The sequence below is a fragment of the Phaethon aethereus genome (assembly GCF_964289735.1).
Source record: "Phaethon aethereus genome assembly, chromosome: 2".
In the NCBI taxonomy this organism is placed as follows: domain Eukaryota; kingdom Metazoa; phylum Chordata; class Aves; order Phaethontiformes; family Phaethontidae; genus Phaethon; species Phaethon aethereus.
Genome location: NC_138582.1, coordinates 69,034,023 through 69,051,348, shown reverse-complemented (window position 1 = coordinate 69,051,348; position 17,326 = coordinate 69,034,023). Strand labels below are relative to the sequence as shown.

At 39.2% G+C, this 17,326-nt stretch overlaps 1 protein-coding gene across 1 annotated transcript in view; it reads left to right on the top strand.

The window, feature by feature from the left end:
* Positions 1 to 950: 950 nt before the first annotated feature.
* Positions 951 to 17,326, top strand: part of TEX10 (testis expressed 10) — a gene marked incomplete at its 3' end in the record, with an annotated part of 62,236 nt that continues 45,860 nt past the window's right edge. Inside the window, exons 1-5 of the mRNA XM_081996838.1 lie at positions 951 to 1,133; positions 1,640 to 2,346; positions 7,965 to 8,208; positions 10,505 to 10,617; positions 12,938 to 13,176. Coding sequence (XP_081852964.1) covers positions 954 to 1,133; positions 1,640 to 2,346; positions 7,965 to 8,208; positions 10,505 to 10,617; positions 12,938 to 13,176 — 1,483 coding nt within the window. The 5' untranslated portion in view covers positions 951 to 953. The remainder of the gene's footprint in view (positions 1,134 to 1,639; positions 2,347 to 7,964; positions 8,209 to 10,504; positions 10,618 to 12,937; positions 13,177 to 17,326) is intronic.

The window sequence follows — 17,326 nt, the reverse complement described above, 5'->3', positions numbered from 1 at the left end:
CTCTTGAGTGTTGTGACATCAGCTTCTGGAGTTTTGTTATGAATTAATTTAGAAGTACAGAGATCAACGGAAGGAAGATTAAATGAAGGAACCTGTGCTGTACTGTTTGGGTTTTCTTGGTTGTTTACTTTTTTGTTGTGTTTTTTTAAATATCCTAGACTTAAGAGTACTTTTATCAGTAGAAATATGTCAAAGCCAAAAGGTCATTCAGAAACTTAAGTTTGGTATTTAATATGTTTTGGTTGTACATCTATTTGGTATGCCTGTACAACTTCTAAGTAAAGCTACTCATACTACTTTATTTCTTATACCTTGTTAAATATGGCATAGTTTTTCAGTCTCTTCTTACTCTGTGTGTGCCACTTTAACCTCTTCCCCCTTCCCATTCTTTCTAGTTATCATTTTTAAAAGCACAGGCTGGACTTCAGTGTGTGGTGGAATCTTTCTTAGATTCTTTTGTACTGCTGTTATCAGTGAAGGCCTGCATAAACTCATGATTTCCCTGTGCAGACTGTATGCTATTAATGATTGAGTTGGTAAACAATGTACAAATGAAATGGAACGGTTCACTGAGCTCCTTTGGCTTGACAAGAGTCAACTATGTAAAAAGTTACTTTATTGGCAGGAACTTTTTAAAACACAACCAACAACTTAATCTGATAAAGCAGTGGAAATTGCAGATATTTAAGTGATAAAGTAGTTCTCAGAGCAAAATCAACCAAAGGAGCAGCAGAATTCTTTCTGGACATTAGAATAACAGCTATACTGAATCAGTCTGCATGTCTGTTTAGCCTAGCATCTTGTTTTAGGAGCGGACGCTGGTTTATGCATAGGAAAAAGCATAAAAACAGTAGCCTTTGTTAGGATGTTGCTGCTCTTTGGTGGAGAAAATATTTTTTTGTAGTGTATTTAATAGAATTAAAATTCTGAATATCTTTTTTCAGAGAATCAGAATGACTAAAAAAAGGAAACATCAAGAAGATTTCCAGAAAGTAAAATTAAAAGTCGGGAAAAAAAAGCCTAAACTAGAGAATGCAACTGATACTACCTTCAAAACAAAGGCCATACAAATTCCTGAGCAGCTTAAAGAAGATGGAGTGCTTCCTACGCAAAATAGAAAACTTAACATAAAGGTATACTGTGACATTACGAGTTTTAAACAGGAGACTTCCCAAGAGGATGTTTTTAAAAAGTCTTGTATTTCTTTGGGTGGTGGTTCTGCTTTCTTTCTTTTGCGTTGTCTTCTATCTCTTGCAGCTCTCTGCTTAAACTGAAGAAAGCTGTTGAGACTGAGATTTCATAGTTCCACTTTTGAGAACAAGTGTGAGAGGACTTATTTTTGGTCATCCCTCTGCTAAGTCAGTAGGGTTGTGCATAAACTTAAGAATGAGGAGTATCTAATTACCTGAAGGACAAGTCATGGTATCTTGTTTTTCCTGTCATTGAATTTTGATTATTTGTTCATTGTTATACTTTAATATTATATTTGTTCTGAACATATTATGCTGTTACGAACAGCAGTACATCATAAGAAAAGATCTGTATTTTTGAGTGTTTCAGAAAAATGTGCTGGAAATAGGTGGGTAAGTTTGAAGAGCTTAATTAATGATGGCAAGTATATATGCTTCTTTCCTTTTAGGATCTACTTTCACAGATGCACCACTATAGTCCTGGGGTTAAGCATAATGCACTTCTTGGGCTCAAAGATCTCCTCTCTCAGTATCCATTTGTAATTGATGCACACCTTTCAAATATAATAAGTGAGGTGGCAGCTGTGTTTACAGACAAAGATTCTGGTGTCAGAGGAGCAGCTGTTCACCTGCTGCAATTCTTGGCTTCAAAAATAAGAGCGGAACAGATTGCTCCATTTTTTCCTTTGGTAAGTGCCCATCTCTCCAGTGCCATGACTCATATCAGTGAGGGAATTCAGGAAGATTCATTGAAAGTTTTGGACGTTTTATTGGAAGCATACCCAGCTCTTCTCACAGACCGCAGCAGTATATTGTTGAAGAATTTTGTAGAGCTTATTTCTCACCAGCAACTGACAAAAAGACTGAAAAGCAGAGAGAAACTTTCCTGGATGCTCTCTGTTAACCCAAATCGCAGAGTAACTTCTCAGCAGTGGAGGTTGAATGTACTTACCAGGCTCAAGAAGTTTCTCCAAGCAGTGGTAGATGGATCCAGTGAAATAGAGGATGAAGGGCTTCAAGAACAAAAGGACAGCCCTCGTTCTGTGAGGAACCCAATATGTATAAGTTGGAAGGTCCATGCAAATAATCAGCAACATATACAGCTGTTTGAAAATGGTGGCTTACGACCAAAGATCAACTCGTCATTTAGACTGAGGTGAGAAAAAGTTAACTAATTTGGAAATTAATGTCAACTGTATGATCACAAAGTTAAACTGTGGTTTGTTGCTTTTGAAGGCAACAATTTAATTTTTATTCTGGCATTGTCCCTTAGCTATATTTTGGGGCATTTAGTGTAATATGCAGTCTTCCTGCAGTGGCTTGAAAATACGGAAATACTCAGCAGATAACCGTGCTATGTGTATATCATGAACTTTCCTGTTATCAAGTTAAAGCTTTATTTTATGCTATTCGTAATAATTTTGGAAGACCAACTCTAGCATTTATTATTTTTTTAATGTGAACTGATGGCTACAGGTTGTTGCAGCATATCAAATAGACCTGGGGGCAAGCAGGTAAATTTCTTTACATTAAACATAAGCTTGTTTCTTAAACTGTGATAGTGAATTTTACTGAACGTTGTGCTTTTACCTTCAAGAGTCTATTACAAGTTTAGGAGTCTGTCTTCTTTGAATGTAGCTGCTTTTAAAAAAGACAGCAAAATAAGATGTGTCTGGATAGATGAAGTTTTGCTGAGTTTCTGATTCTAGATAATTTTTAATCAATTCACCGGTTTATATCTTCACTATGGAAAAAGCTGTCTTGTCTGAGACATGTTGATGAATATGGAAGAAAGTGTAGTGTGCTTAGTCACAGAAAGGTTTGTGTGTTTTTTATTAGTAATCTAAATAGATGTGCACTGACGTTAAGGGAGAAATAACTAACCTTCTTTATTTCTCTTTCTCCTTTCTGATTCACCTACTCCTTGAACTAGGGGGGAACCTCCCACCCCACTTTATGGTACCTTTTAAACATTGGCATCCTCATATATGTGCATTACTATAGATCTTACATACCTGCTGGTAAGAGACATGGAATGACAACTTGAAAAACACAAACTCTTTAGCCATTACACAGCACTTCTAATCCATAGACATAAAGTGGCTTGAAGAGAAACAGCAATCCTTGTTTTACTGCTGGGGAGACTGAATAAGGAATAGAAAGCAGTTATACCAAATGCATCTAGGAGGCCAGTGGCAGAAAAGGCTATAAAACCCACTGCCTAATCTCATACCTTTGAATGAGGTGCAGAAGAAGAGGCGTTCTCTTTGTACCTGTACCTCTACCACAGGTATTGGCCTGGATTGGCAGGTGTTTTTCATCTCTCATAGAGACACAGAAATGAGCATTACATTCCCACTCTCCTAGGCTTCCTCTTGGTAGATAGTATATTACTTGTGATAGGTATAGGAAATTTATATTAAGCTAAGTAAAATGTGCAGTTTTTTGTCATAAAAGTGGTTGTTAATATAGTATGAGTTCAGTCATGACTAACAATATCTGCTGCAGGTAAAACTTTAGTTGGAAACTAGTGAAGCCCACTTGAGGCAGGGGGAAGGGTTCAGTGATAAGCCCAAAGCAGTCCTATGGACTTCATTTCTGCAGTCAGAAGCATACATTGTGGACCACCATGTATCTCAGGATTCTTGTGTTGTGCCCTGAATGATATGCAGTGTGTGACATACCATGCCCTGTAATAGCTGAAGATGCATTGTATCTAAGGTCTAGGAAAATAAACTTTGCATTTGATGTCACCTGAATTGGATTCAGCTGTTCTGAGGAGCTAGATTTTGGTGAAACACCGTGATCCGCTTGTGGTTATAAATACTTTCAAAAAGGCGTTTGCAAGTATGAGGAGGAGCCAGAAGAATAGAAGGAAGTATTGCTAGAATCCAAGGCGAGATTGGCAAAGCAAACTGGTGGCAGCAGAACAGAAGAATGGAAAGAGAAGGGGCATCTGCAGAAGGTACTAAAATGTTGTCATTTTATTGCATTTGTGCATATTTCTGGTATATTCATTTTGTACAAAGGGCAAGTACATGTGTTTTAGCGGATGTCCACAAAATTCTAAGAGTGGAAGTTATGGTAGTGGCTTTTGTATTTGCTACTGCAATCTTTTCTAGTAATCTTAAAGATGTTTAATTCTGTCTCTTCCAATCCCAGCTGTGGCCTTTTACAGGCATTCCCAGGCCTCTGTGGCCATTACTGCAAGGACAGAAATTACTTCTAATAAGAGGTGCAAAACATCTGTAATGCTCCTTGAGTACTTACAAAATCTCAAACAGTGTGTGTGTTTTTGTTTAAAGAAGTCAATGCACAAATAGTCAAGTCCTAACTCTAGATAATGAGTTGACCAAACCATAAATAACTAATTGCGGTGTGTATGTATTGAGGACCTCATCACTAATACTGCAAATAAGTTTCAACTTTGTTCTTTTAAGAAGTAAGCTCCCAAACACAACTAATAATATGCTAAATTTTTGAAGTTCCTGTATCTTTTTAATCTTGCAAGTTCATTCGTAGTGAATTAAGAAACTACTAGAATATATATATACTAGAATATATCCTCTGCTTTAGTGCTGACTGTGCTGCTTTTTGCATCAAACTCATTTCAGGTGTGGAAAAATGGGAAACCTTCACAACTTAAATGTGATGATACCAAGGTGTGTGACACGTTTTTGGACTGCAAGTGATGCTGAAGAGAAATGGTAGAGCTCTGTTTCTGCTGAGAAAGGACAAAATGAAGCCGCAGAGAAAAGCAAAGAAGACTTGAGAGACCGAAGTGGAAGACAAAGCATAGTGAATAAATATGTATATGGTGTGACCTGTGCATCAGATAGAAATGGAAAATAGAGTTCACTTGGTGTACTGAGTGTTTCTTTGCTGCAATTGGCGGTGCCCACAAAAGAGGACAGTAACCTGGCTTAGACTCTGAGCCATAAAAACTTACTAACTTCCAATGACTTTTCCTATTTTAAGCAGCAGAAATTTGTTTTCTTGTTTTCTGTTTCTTTTACACTTCTTTGACTTCCCTTTGCTGAATTTCTGTTGTCCTCTCACTGTCAAATGGCAGATACGTTACACAGTTTTCTTTTGTTTGGTCCTGCTTTATAAAAATATTATCATTTTTAAAGAAAAATGACAGCTTGAGGAGTACACAAGTATCTTGCAGCTCACCTTGATAGTGTTTCATACCAATGTGACAATAATATGCTTTGTAGTGTTTGAGAGCTGCCTTGCCATTAAAGAATAGTGATAACAGATATGTGACAAAAAGATTAACAATTTAATTGACATCAGACCTTCCCAGTTCCAGTGAACCTGTATTGCTAAGGCTATTGCACTAATCAAATGCATACTGGACAGATTACAGTAATACTTTGTCATCATCTGTTACTGGCAATCAGGTTTTATTTACCTTTTGTTGTTAACCTTGAATATTTGGAGGAGTCTTATCTTGAGATATGGGGGCTTCTTTTGCAGGGGTACATGAAGGCTATGCTAAGTATTCTTGCCCAAATGCTTTCAGCAGCTGGGTGGAGTATCCCTTTTGGCATGGATTCTTCCTTCTTTTTCCATCCCTTGTTTCAAAAAAAGTACTGAAATAGTTGGGTGTGTATGTTACACTTTTGTAGGAATCTTCAGGTGTGTGTTGCCAAATTCTGAAGTTTCATGCACTGCTCTCTGTTTAATGGGGAGGTTTTTTTGGTGTTCCAGAAACAGGTTGCTCGAATTCCAGAGCTCTACTGTAATATCAGGTATTTTCAGGGAAACGATTAAAGACTACTATTTCAGAACTATTTCAGCCGGTTACTGACATTTCAGAATCTCAGCTGAGTGTGTAGTCCTGTCATGGCATAATGTTAGGTTGTCCTGTAAATGCTTTCAGTGAGATTATGGTCTTGGTATGAACTGGCTTGTCCAGTGATGCTTTAGAATTCATTGTGGTTATGACTGGAAGATGGGATTTGTGTACTGTGTCTTTAGATGACTGAGAGTTAGATGTCTAAGTTGGAACCATTCACCCTAAACTCTCTTTTATACCCTGAAAGAAACTGGTGTCTTTACTGCAATGTCTGCAGCATAGAAGGGACATAGAGCAACAAAAAAAGAGACAAATAAGACAAATTACGTTGACTGCGTAGATTGGTTGCTGCAGTTACTGCTAAGCTTTATAAAATTTTAAAATATGTGATAGTTCTAGTAGCTACTAAAGATAAAACTAATAGTTCTTTTCTTATGACCAGTTATGTTTCCGCTTCTCCATTTTAATTTGTGCTGGAGATCTAAATTCTCTCTCCCATCTTGCCTTCATTGAAAAAGAGCCCCCATTTGTCTCTCACTGTCTTTTCATTGTCGTCTTTTTATTCCTTTGCAGATGTCTTCTCCCTGCTCCTTTTACAGTTTGTTAATACTTGGGTTTGTTTTGTTTTAGTAGTTTTCCTGAGATGCCAATTTCAACCAGAGAGAAATGACAGAATAAAATTTTCTATAATGTGCATATTATAGATGATTGCAAAAGCATGAGAAATATAGCTTCATAGAAAGATATAACTAATTGTATAACTTGGAAATGCCAAGATGACCAGGAAAAAGTGCTTTACCTCTTTAATCCAATATGAATTAAAAATATTTGTAAACAGAACTTCTCTCCCTGTCTGTGGAAAGCAAGTAAATAGTTTTTCAGATCCTATTTTGGTTGTATAAGGAAAGAAAAATCATTTGGAGAACATCACTGAAATAGAAAAGAGTTTAACAGGAGGTTTGATGTACCAGTTATGTGTATTAGGAAGTTAGAATTATGATGGGAATTCCCTGCTGTGAGTTTGAAAACAAAATCATAATGGAAAACAATGTCAGAAATCATCATTTGAAATTACTGTTGCTTTTTTCTTTTTTTAAGGGCTCATGTTATTTAGGAACACTTTCAGAAGCTTCTGTATTGCTTAAAATTAGCCTTTAAAGAACCTAGTTTTTAAAATGGATACAAATTGCCTGAATTTATCCAGGAGTAGGGTTTGGTCGTTTGTGCTGATAATCCCTTTTGAAACACGAATGAAATGTGTTATAAGAGGGAGGGGGGAAGTCCTTTGTTTTCTTGCTTTCTGGGAGATGTTACTTTAAGTTCAACTATATCTCTTAATTTCTGATAATTTTTGTTTAACTTCATTATCAGATAATTTTAATAATTTTCCAGCTAGTTGGTCTCCAGAACATTATAGTTAAACACCAGGTGGGAACCCAGGTTATATTTTTGCAGAACTTTTTTTTTTATTTCCCCTATTAATATGAACAACCATTATATTTATTGAAGCTGGAATTGGTTATTAACTGTAATAAACCTCATGCATTTGACAATACTTTGTAGTCAGTTTCATTATTTTGCTTCAAGGAGCTTAAAACTTAAAGCTTTTTTATTTTGTTGTGCTGAGTACAGTAGATTCTTACCGGTTGGTTGAAGGTGATACAATAATGCAAATCATATTTCTCCATTTTATAGACTTTACATATAACAATGGGGAAAGAAATACTGAAATCTAAGAAGTTGTTACAGAAGCAGACAAACTTGCAGGGAGACTTGGAAACGGGTTTATTGTAGATGGTGTGAACTCCTTTTTCCTTACTAAAATATCTAGCAAGAAAGCAAGCAAACATTTACTTTAATAAAAAAGTAATTTTTCCTGTTACTCAGAAAGCAGGGAAGTGGTATTGCTCTAATCTGTTTTTAAAGTGTGATCTTTATCTTTTTTCTCTTTTTTCCCTTTTGTCATTTAGGTCTCTGGCAAGTGTAATGGACAGTGCAGAAAAAGGCCTGTCCTCAGCTGAAAACTTAAAAGGTTTTATTGAGATAATAATTCCATTACTGATTGAGTGCTGGATTGAAGCATCTCCTGCACAATCAGCTCCCATTCTTGGAAACCTTTTGGAATCAGAATCTCAGCAACTTATGCAGCAAGTGCTTAGTATAATACATTTATTGTGGAAACTCACAAAGCGACATGATGAAACGTACAAAATGGTAAGGGAGAAGTGATCTGTGGCATAATAATGACAATTCATTTTGTTTTGATTGGAAACTAGTGATTTGGTGATTGGAAGTAGTGGAAATATTTTATTAAGAGAGAAGGAGCCTAGGTTTTGTGTAGAACTTGTTTGCTTTTTTCTCAAGTCTCTTCCTCTAGAGGAGAATCTGTTGAACTGAGCAACAGAGTTCACAGATAGTCTTCAGAAATCCTTCTGACAGACTACAGCACAAAAGCTTTTGAAACTGAAAGTGTTACTGGAGAAGAGGGACGTTTTGTCTCCCAGATAACCTCTAGACTATAAATTTGAACAAAGTGTAGCATAGAGTTGTTTGTTCTTTGGTTTTATGTGTTGAAAAGTTTTATGGGGGTGGAAATGAATAAACCCTTAACCCTTGGAAAGATAGGAGATAATGGTGGTATGAGATGCTGTAACTGCTTGGAGCGACCTACATTGTTGTGTCATGATTGGTAGTATCACAAGACATTGAACCAAAACCTCAGTAAAAATTTTGGAAAGTATGCTTGGAAGTTTTCTTGCCCTAATTATTTTGTCTGTCGCTGCTAAATGAACTGCTATTGTTTTGTAACTTTTGCTGCTCTTCCAAAGATTTTTGCAAACTGGAAAAAGAACACGCCATTTTGGCTACTTAGAGTAGTTTAACAGCTCTTTGTTTTACCAGTGTATAGGACTGTATGTCTATTTGCTAAACAAAACTCTACACATAGAATAATTATTGAAAAACATTTGTGGAATCATTCCATTAGACCAGAGTTACCTAGCCTGAGGAATGGATTCAGTGTGTCTGAACAAAACGTGCTGTTCCCCTTTTTCCTCTTCATCTTTTTTAGAGGGCCTCTTGGAATCAGGCAGTTGGTCAGGTGAATACCTGTGGCAACCTACTGCCTCTAGCCACCTTCCTTAGGGTACTGCAGAGCTGCTGCCCTTAGCAATAGGGTGCCTGCATTTTGGTTACATGAAAGGAGTCCTCCTGTGTCAAGATGCGAGCTGTTGTAGGTACACACAGTTGCATTGTTACCTTAGGATGTTTTCTGGGAAAAAAAAACCCTGATACTCCTATAGTGCTTTTTTTGTTCTGGAGCGTATTGTGTTTTAGATTAAAAGAAAAAAATCTCATTTTATCTTTTCCTTTATAGTCACTTTTATATATAAAATGCATGCAAATGGCTCAGTTTGAAAATGTAAGCTTTGCTTATTTAATAGCCCTTGGGCTTACAGGTCAAAGCGGTTATTACAGACACTTTGGAAGACCACTCTGAATATGCTTAGTGGAAACTGGCCTGTTTTGATAGGACAAGGGGTAATGGTTTTAAACTAAAAGAGGGTAGATTTAGACTAGCTCTAAGGAAGAAATTTTTCACAATGAGAGTGGTAAAACACTGGCACAGGTTGCCCAGAGAGGTGGTAGATGCCCCATCCCTGGCAACATTCAAGGTCAGGTTGGATGGGGCTCTGAGCGACTTGCTCTAGTTGAAGATGTCCCTGCTCATTGCAGGGGGCTTGGACTAGATGACCTTAAAGATCCCTTCCAACCCAAAGATTCTATGATTCTATGAAACCTGTTAATCTTTGAAATAGTTTAATGGTCGTTCTCTGTTCTTAATACTTGAATATCAGAAACATTATTCTGTCTGACCAATTTGATAACAATGCAGGCTTTTTTTGTGATGAGTTCTGCTGGACACTTTGTGGAATGGTAAATTTGAGTGTCTGCTAACCCACAAAGTAAAATTATTTTTAAATATTGAAAAAAAAAAAAGTTTTCTGTAAGGATGATCTTTCTACTGGAAACATTTTGTCAGTGGGCTTTGAACTACAAGTATACTAATGATGGGGAAAGATCACAGCAGTGTCAGAACACATCTTAATGGAAAACTCAGGACAGTCGCTACAAGTAAATCAGAGTACACTCTGATTTTAAGTACCTTGATAAAGTTATATAAAAGCACTTTCAATTCACGTCTGTAACTCGGTTTAATGTTGTGTGTATCCACATTATTATGTGCTAAGAAAATACACTGGTCCAATTTGCATTTAATGTTGTTGAACCTTGACTTATATTGTAATTTTACTCCCTTGTTTTGTGGACCTTCAGGTTCATGCACAGGACTTCACATTTACATTGGAAAGTAAATATATAAGAAAACTTTCAAAAAGAAGCTGAAGTTCCTGTTTTTCATTGATTCCGATAATGGATTTGGGAAGAGGATTGCATTGATGTATTTCACTTACTATCATGTTTTCCATCTATCATCTGCTTTCCTTAACAGGAACTATGGCTTCGAATGAATTACCTTGTTGATTTCAAGCACCACTTCATGCGTCATTTTCCTTATTCTTTACAAGAAACAGTAAAGCACAAAAAGAAAGATTCGTGCAAGGGGTAAGAATAAAGTCCATGTCATGTTACAGGTTTTAGTTTCATAAGATAAGTGAGACAATGTGAGTAATATGCTTTATCCAGTATTAAGTTTTCAATGTTGGAAAGGAAAATGTTTTTTTTGTGTATTCCTTGAAGGTCTGTAGAGAAGTTTTTATAGGAAGGTAGCATTGCTTTGAATTGAGAAGTGTTTTGGTTGTTCTTGTAGAAGTATTGTATAGGAAGTTATCTGAGTGGCATCTGGTAGAAATTAAAATGCCGTTTTAGAGAAATGAAGTATTTTATTGAATGCTTGACCTGGAATTTGCATATTGCTACATGGTGATTTGTGTTTAGTCTGATTTGTTTCATATTTCTGCATGTTTTCTTTAGTTGACTGCTGAATTACATTAAAACGTAGTTAAAACATTTTTTTTTTCACCCAACTTACTCTTTTATAGCTGTATTACGAGGCTGGATAAATACAGCTAGGCCAGGAGATGGGACACATTGTGCCTATCCTGTATGGAAAAGCAGTACTAGTGTGGGAGAAGCCACACACTTGCATGTTTCTTCACTATTGAGCTGGCAGAGTGGGTGCACCAGTTTTCTTCTGGTACGGGCCAGTAGCAGGCTGTCTCCCCTCTCGGCTCCCAGATGTGAAACATGCAAAGCCTGTTCTGGAGTCCTTCTGCGCCATTGCAGTCCACGTAGAACACTGGTGTATGTATGGGGGGTATCAGCTGGTGTCTGTCTTGGTTTCACATACTTGCAAACTGTGCCACTGCAGATTGAGCTGTAGTAGTAGAGAGCCTCTTTTTATACTAAGGGTCTACTATGATTTGAGGCTGAAATCCTGTTTGATATTTTACCTGTTGCATTTTCCCTTCCTGGAAGGGCACATGGATCAGAAGTACAACATAGCTATTCATTAAATGCTTTCCTTCCTTTCAGCTAAGTCTTACCTATTAAGTCCATAAAGCCAAAAGGTGTTTTGCTTTTCCAGGTTTTGATCTGAACGCCCTTCCTTGAAACTGAAAATCTCAGAATTAGTAGTTAGGCAATGCAGCCATCTTTCTTGTCTTATAAATGACATCCTGACTAACCATACTTCTGTTGATCCTTCTTTACTCTACTACAAAGTTTTGCCCCATACTTGCACTTTAAAATAAATATATTGTTGGATACATGCAGGAAAAATAATCTGTGAAACTTTTTTTTGTTTTTATTTTGAATGTAACTTCAAGACTTCTGGAAACTTAGCTTCATGTCATGAAAATAAAAATAGTTGCTTTTGTTTTCCTTGGTTACTGGGTTAAAGGCCTGCATTTGGAAACCTTGCATGGCATTTCAAGGCTTTCTTCCTTCTCTGGTTTGCAAAAGGTTGCAGAAAGTTACCACAGTATTACTGATAGTGCTTAGTATCTACATATACTGAACGCAAAAAAGTTATTAGCATTTATACCATGTGTAAGTGATGTCCACAGGTTGAGATTTATTTGGTCATATTGTGATGGTTGGCTCTGAACTGAAAGGTGACTATACTTATATTAGTGCAGGTTAAAGTGCTTTTTGTTATTTTGTTTTCACAGCTCTACTTTGTGTTCTGAATGTAGGCATTCATATTGTGCAGCTTTCATTATATGTCAAGCTGCAATACCCTTGATTCCTTTCTTAGTATCCCTTAATTTTGTCTTTCAAACCTCTGTAGGGCAACAGGGTGGTCCTGCAGAATATTGTCATGGTGAAAAATGGATTTCTGATTACACATGAGTTTGGAAAAAAGTACATAAATGGATTTCTTTATGCTGTTTGTGATGCTTTTTGTCATTGTGTAATAATGAATTTCTTTATGCTGTTTGTGATGCTTTTTGTCATTGTGTAATAATGAATTTCTTTATGCTGTTTGTGATGCTTTTTGTCATTGTGTAATAATGACAAAATCCATGTGATTCCTCACAGAAGGAGAAACACAGAAGACACTGAAACCAGGGATTAATTTTTTTAGCCTTCCTTTACTGATTTCAGTCACCTGAAAGTCCTGATAGGCCAGAGTAAAAATGTGAAACAGGAGAGATCAGCTGTAGAGAGCAATTTAGAGCTTTCATTATTGCTGTCACTATAAATATGAGAAACGGACGTTTCGGTGGCAGAACAAAATGTTTTGAGTACCCAAATGTCAAATATGAATACTTTTAAAATGCATAATGGCTTTAAAACTTCAACACTTATAATTTTTTTCCTGCATAGTATGGTTTCTACCACAGTAACATATATTAAAAGGCACAAAATATTTTTTAAAGTATCTCTCTCCTTTTCTTCTCCCCTCTGCCCCACCCCATAGAAGTAAGTATTGTATGACATCCTCGAACAGCGTAGACCATCTTTTACTGAACTTAACCTTGTGTGACATAATGGTTTCACTAGCAAGCACTTCAACACTTCAGATGGATTCTGGTTGGCTGGACATGATAAGGAAATTTGTGACAGATACTCTTCAGGATGGCAGCAAGCTGAATAGCAAGCAGGTGAACAGATTGCTTGGTGTGACTTGGAGACTAATGCAAATACAGCAAAACAAAGGTAAGATATGAAGAAGTTTCTGAAAAGCAAAATTATGCACTAAGAACTTGAATTATTCTAGCGTTTTCAGGTCACTTCATCATATATCCTCAGTTGTTACCTCAATGTGTTTTGTCTATAGAGGTAAATTGAATTTCATGGTCATATTCCTGCATGTAGCATTGAAAACTGCTTGATTTTTAGGAATGCTGTTAGGTTCATACTGTTGATATGCAAAGTATTAATATATTTGTGTACCTGTTTTCAGTTTTTACTACGTAATATATTCTTAAAAATTCGAAGATGACTTTTCTTTTGAAAAGTAACTACTAGGATGTAGAGGTGCATGATACTTTAATATTCCAATCCTTATTTGAAATCATTAACATAGCTGGTAGATTCCCTTGAGTACTGTCAGATGACCGTTCTAGTTCTATGATGACATCAAATACCAAGATAGTTCTGATGGAAGCTGCTGTAGAATATTTTCCCAGGTGTTTAATTTGAATCCTTTTCCAAGAGAAAACATATTTCCAGTTGTGACTTACAGGACCAGTACAGTATTTTGGCTTGGCTTTTTTTTTTTTGGCTTTTAAAGTACTACTTGGTTGTGTTCCAGATGAGATCTTAGTTGACATATCTGTGAAGTTATCGATGTAGGACTTCTTCAAGAAAAGAATTTTTCAGTAAATCTAAAGATGGCGGGGGTCTGTTGTGTCTTACCAGGCTGGTAGAAGCGAATTCCACAGCCACTCAGCCAAGTTTATAGAAAATGCTTCGCCCTTGGCAGCTGGTTTCATTGTTAGTGTTGTAAGATGAAAAGAAGTCAAATGTCCCTCAAATACAGTTTGGCAGTTGGTTGTATCTCGTTCCAAATCCATTTTAATTGGGAATATGTCTGTTCCTATGTCCTTGATGACAAAGATAATACCTGATCATTCCTACCTGCATTCCAAATTTAGCTTCCTGTTGAAGGCAAATAATAGTCCAAAGTCAGAGATGTGCCAGTCTCACCATCTGAGCTGAAGCAGAAGAGTTGCTACTCAGGAAAGTAGTTTCCAAACTAGTGTTAGACACTTAAATAAGATACTTCATGCTTTTCCTTGTAATGCAACATTGATTTTTTCCTCTGTTTACCAAACTTACCAGATTGTGGAGAATGGCTGGTGTTTTTCTAACCAAAGCAGACATTTTAGTGAATAATTTTCCTCCAGAATGCAGAAAATAAGCTTTAAAAAAGCTTACATGAAATTGCAAAAGTTTAATATGTATGGATCTTGTCTGCTGATCCTGTAAATGTTCAGAAATTTCACTGCAAGTAGGAAATTGTTTGTGTCCTGAATCTGTATCTGTGGGGGGGCAATTTATCTCATCCCTTCAAGATAATCCTTGTGCAGTACTAAAAGCCTGACTAGATCACAGAATCACTAGGTTGGAAAGGACCTTTAAGATCATGAAGTCCAACCATTAATCCAGCACCACCATGTCCCCTAAACCATGTCCTGAAGCGCCACATCCACACGTTTTTTGAACACTTCCAGAGATGGCGACTCCACCACCTCCCTGGGCAGCCTGTTCCAATGCCTGACCACCCTCTCAGTGAAGAAATTTTTCCTAATATCCAATCTAAACCTCCCCTGGCGCAACTTGAGACCATTTCCTCTTGTCCTATCACTAGTTACTTGGGAGAAGAGACCAACACCCTCGTCGCCACAACCCCCTTTCAGGTAGTTGTAGAGAGCGATAAGGTCTCCTCTCAGCCTCCTCTTCTCCAGACTAAACAACCCCAGTTCCCTCAGCCGGTCCTCATAAGACTAGTGCTCCAGACCCCTCACCAGCTTCGTTGCCCTTCTCTGGACACGCTCCAGCACCTCAGCATCCTTCTTGTAGTGAGGGGCCCAAAACTGAACACAGGATTCGAGGTGCGGCCTCACCAGTGCCGAGTACAGGGGCACGATCACTTCCCTACTCCTGCTGGCCACACTATTCCTGATACAGGCCAGGATGCTGTTGGCCTTCTTGGCCACCTGGGCACACTGCCGGCTCATGTTCAGCCGGCTGTCAACCAGCACCCCCAGGTCCCTTTCTGCCGGGCTGCTCTCCAGCCACTCCTCCCCAAGCCTGTAGCGTTGCATGGGGTTGTTGTGGCCGAAGTGCAGGACCCTGCACTTGGCCTTATTAAACCTCATACAGTTGGCCTCTGCCCATCGATCCAGCCTGTCCAGATCCCTCTGCAGAGCCCTCCTACCCTCCAGCAGATCAACACTCCCACCCAACTTGGTGTCATCTGCAAACTTACTGAGGGAGCACTTGATCCCCTCATCCAGATCATCGATAAAGATATTGAACAAGACTGGCCCCAGAACCGAGCCCTGGGGAACACCGCTTGTGACCGGCCGCCAGCCAGATTTAACGCCGTTCACCACAACTCTCTGGGCTCGGCCATCCAGCCAGTTCCTCGCCCAGCAAAGAGTAAACCCCTCTAAGCCACGAGCCACCAGTTTCTGCAGGAGAATGCTGTAGGAGACGCTGTCAAAGGCTTTACTAAAGTCCAGGTAGACAACGTCCACAGTCTTTCCCACATCCACTAGGCGGGTCACCTGGTCATAGAAGGAGATCAGGTTGGTCAAGCAGGACCTGCCTTTCATCAACCCATGCTGGCTGGGCCTGAGCCTTTGGTTGTCCTGCACATGCCCTGTGAGCACTCTCAAGACCAACCGCTCCATAATCTTCCCCGATACAGAGGTCAGGATCCTCCTTCTGGCCTTTCTTGTAGACAGGCATCACATTGGCAAGCCTCCAGTCTTCTGGGACCTCCCCTGTTAACCAGGACTGCTGATAAATGATGGAGAGTGGCTTGGCAAGCTCCTCCGCCAGCTCTCTCAGTACTCTTGGGTGGATCTCATCAGGCCCCATAGACTTGTGGGTGTCCAGGTGGTTTAGCATGTCCTTGACTGCTTCCTCCTGGATTATGAGGAGTACATTGTGCTCTCCATCCCCATCTTCCAGCTCAGGGGGCTGAATACCCTGTGGATACCTGGACTGGCTATTAAAGACTGAGGCAAAGAAGGCATTAAGTACCTCAGCCTTGTCCTCGTCCTTGGAGACAATGTTCCCCGCCATATCCAGTAGGGGATGGAGATTCTCCTTGCCTCTCTTTTTGTTGTTAATATATTTGTAAAAACAGTTTTTATTATCCTTTACGACTGTGGCCAGACTGAGCTCTAGCTGGGCTTTTGCCTTTCTAATTTTGTCTCTGCTTGACCTAACGAGATCCTTGTACTCTTCGTGAGTTGCCTGGCCCTTCTTCCAGAGGTGATAAACTCTCCTCTTTTCCCTGAGTCCCAGCAAAATCTCCTTGTTCAGCCAGGCTGGTCGCCTTCCCCGCCAGCTCTTCTTACGGCACATGGGGACCGTTTGCTCCTGCGCCTGTAAGATTTCCTTCTTGAAGACTGTCCAGCCTTCCTGGACCCCTTTGTCCTTCAGGACTGTCTCCCAAGGGACTTTCTCAACCAGTGACCTGAACAGGCCAAAGTCTGCCCTCCAGAAGTCCATGATAGCAGTTTTGCTGACCCCTCTCCTTACTTCCCTCACAACTGAGAATTCTATCATGTCGTGGTTGCTAAGCCCAAGACGGCCTCCGACCACCACATCTCTCACCAGTCCTTCTCTGTTTGTAAACAGCAGGTCCAGCAAGGCACCTCCCCTGGTGGGCTCACTCACCAGCTGTGTCGGGAAGTTATCCTCCACACACTCCAGGAACCTCCCAGATTGTTTCCTCTCTGCTGTGTTATACTTCCAGCAGATGTCTGGTGGGTTGAAGTCGCCCACAAGAACAAGGGCCAGCGAATGCGAGAGCTCCGCCAGTCGCTTATAGAATGTCTCATCCGTCTCTTCATCCTGGTTGGGTGGCCTGTAACAGACTCCCAGCAGGATATCTGCCTCATTGGCCTTCCCCCTCATCCTTACCCACAAGCACTCTACTTGGTCCTCACAATCTTTGATTTCTATGCAATTAAAACACTCCCTAACATACAGAGCCACCCCACCGCCTCTCCTTCCCTGCCTATCCCTTCGGAAGAGCTTATAGCCATCCATTGCAGCACTCCAGTCATGAGAAGCATCCCACCATGTTTCTGTGATGGCAACTACGTCATAGCTGTTGCGCTGC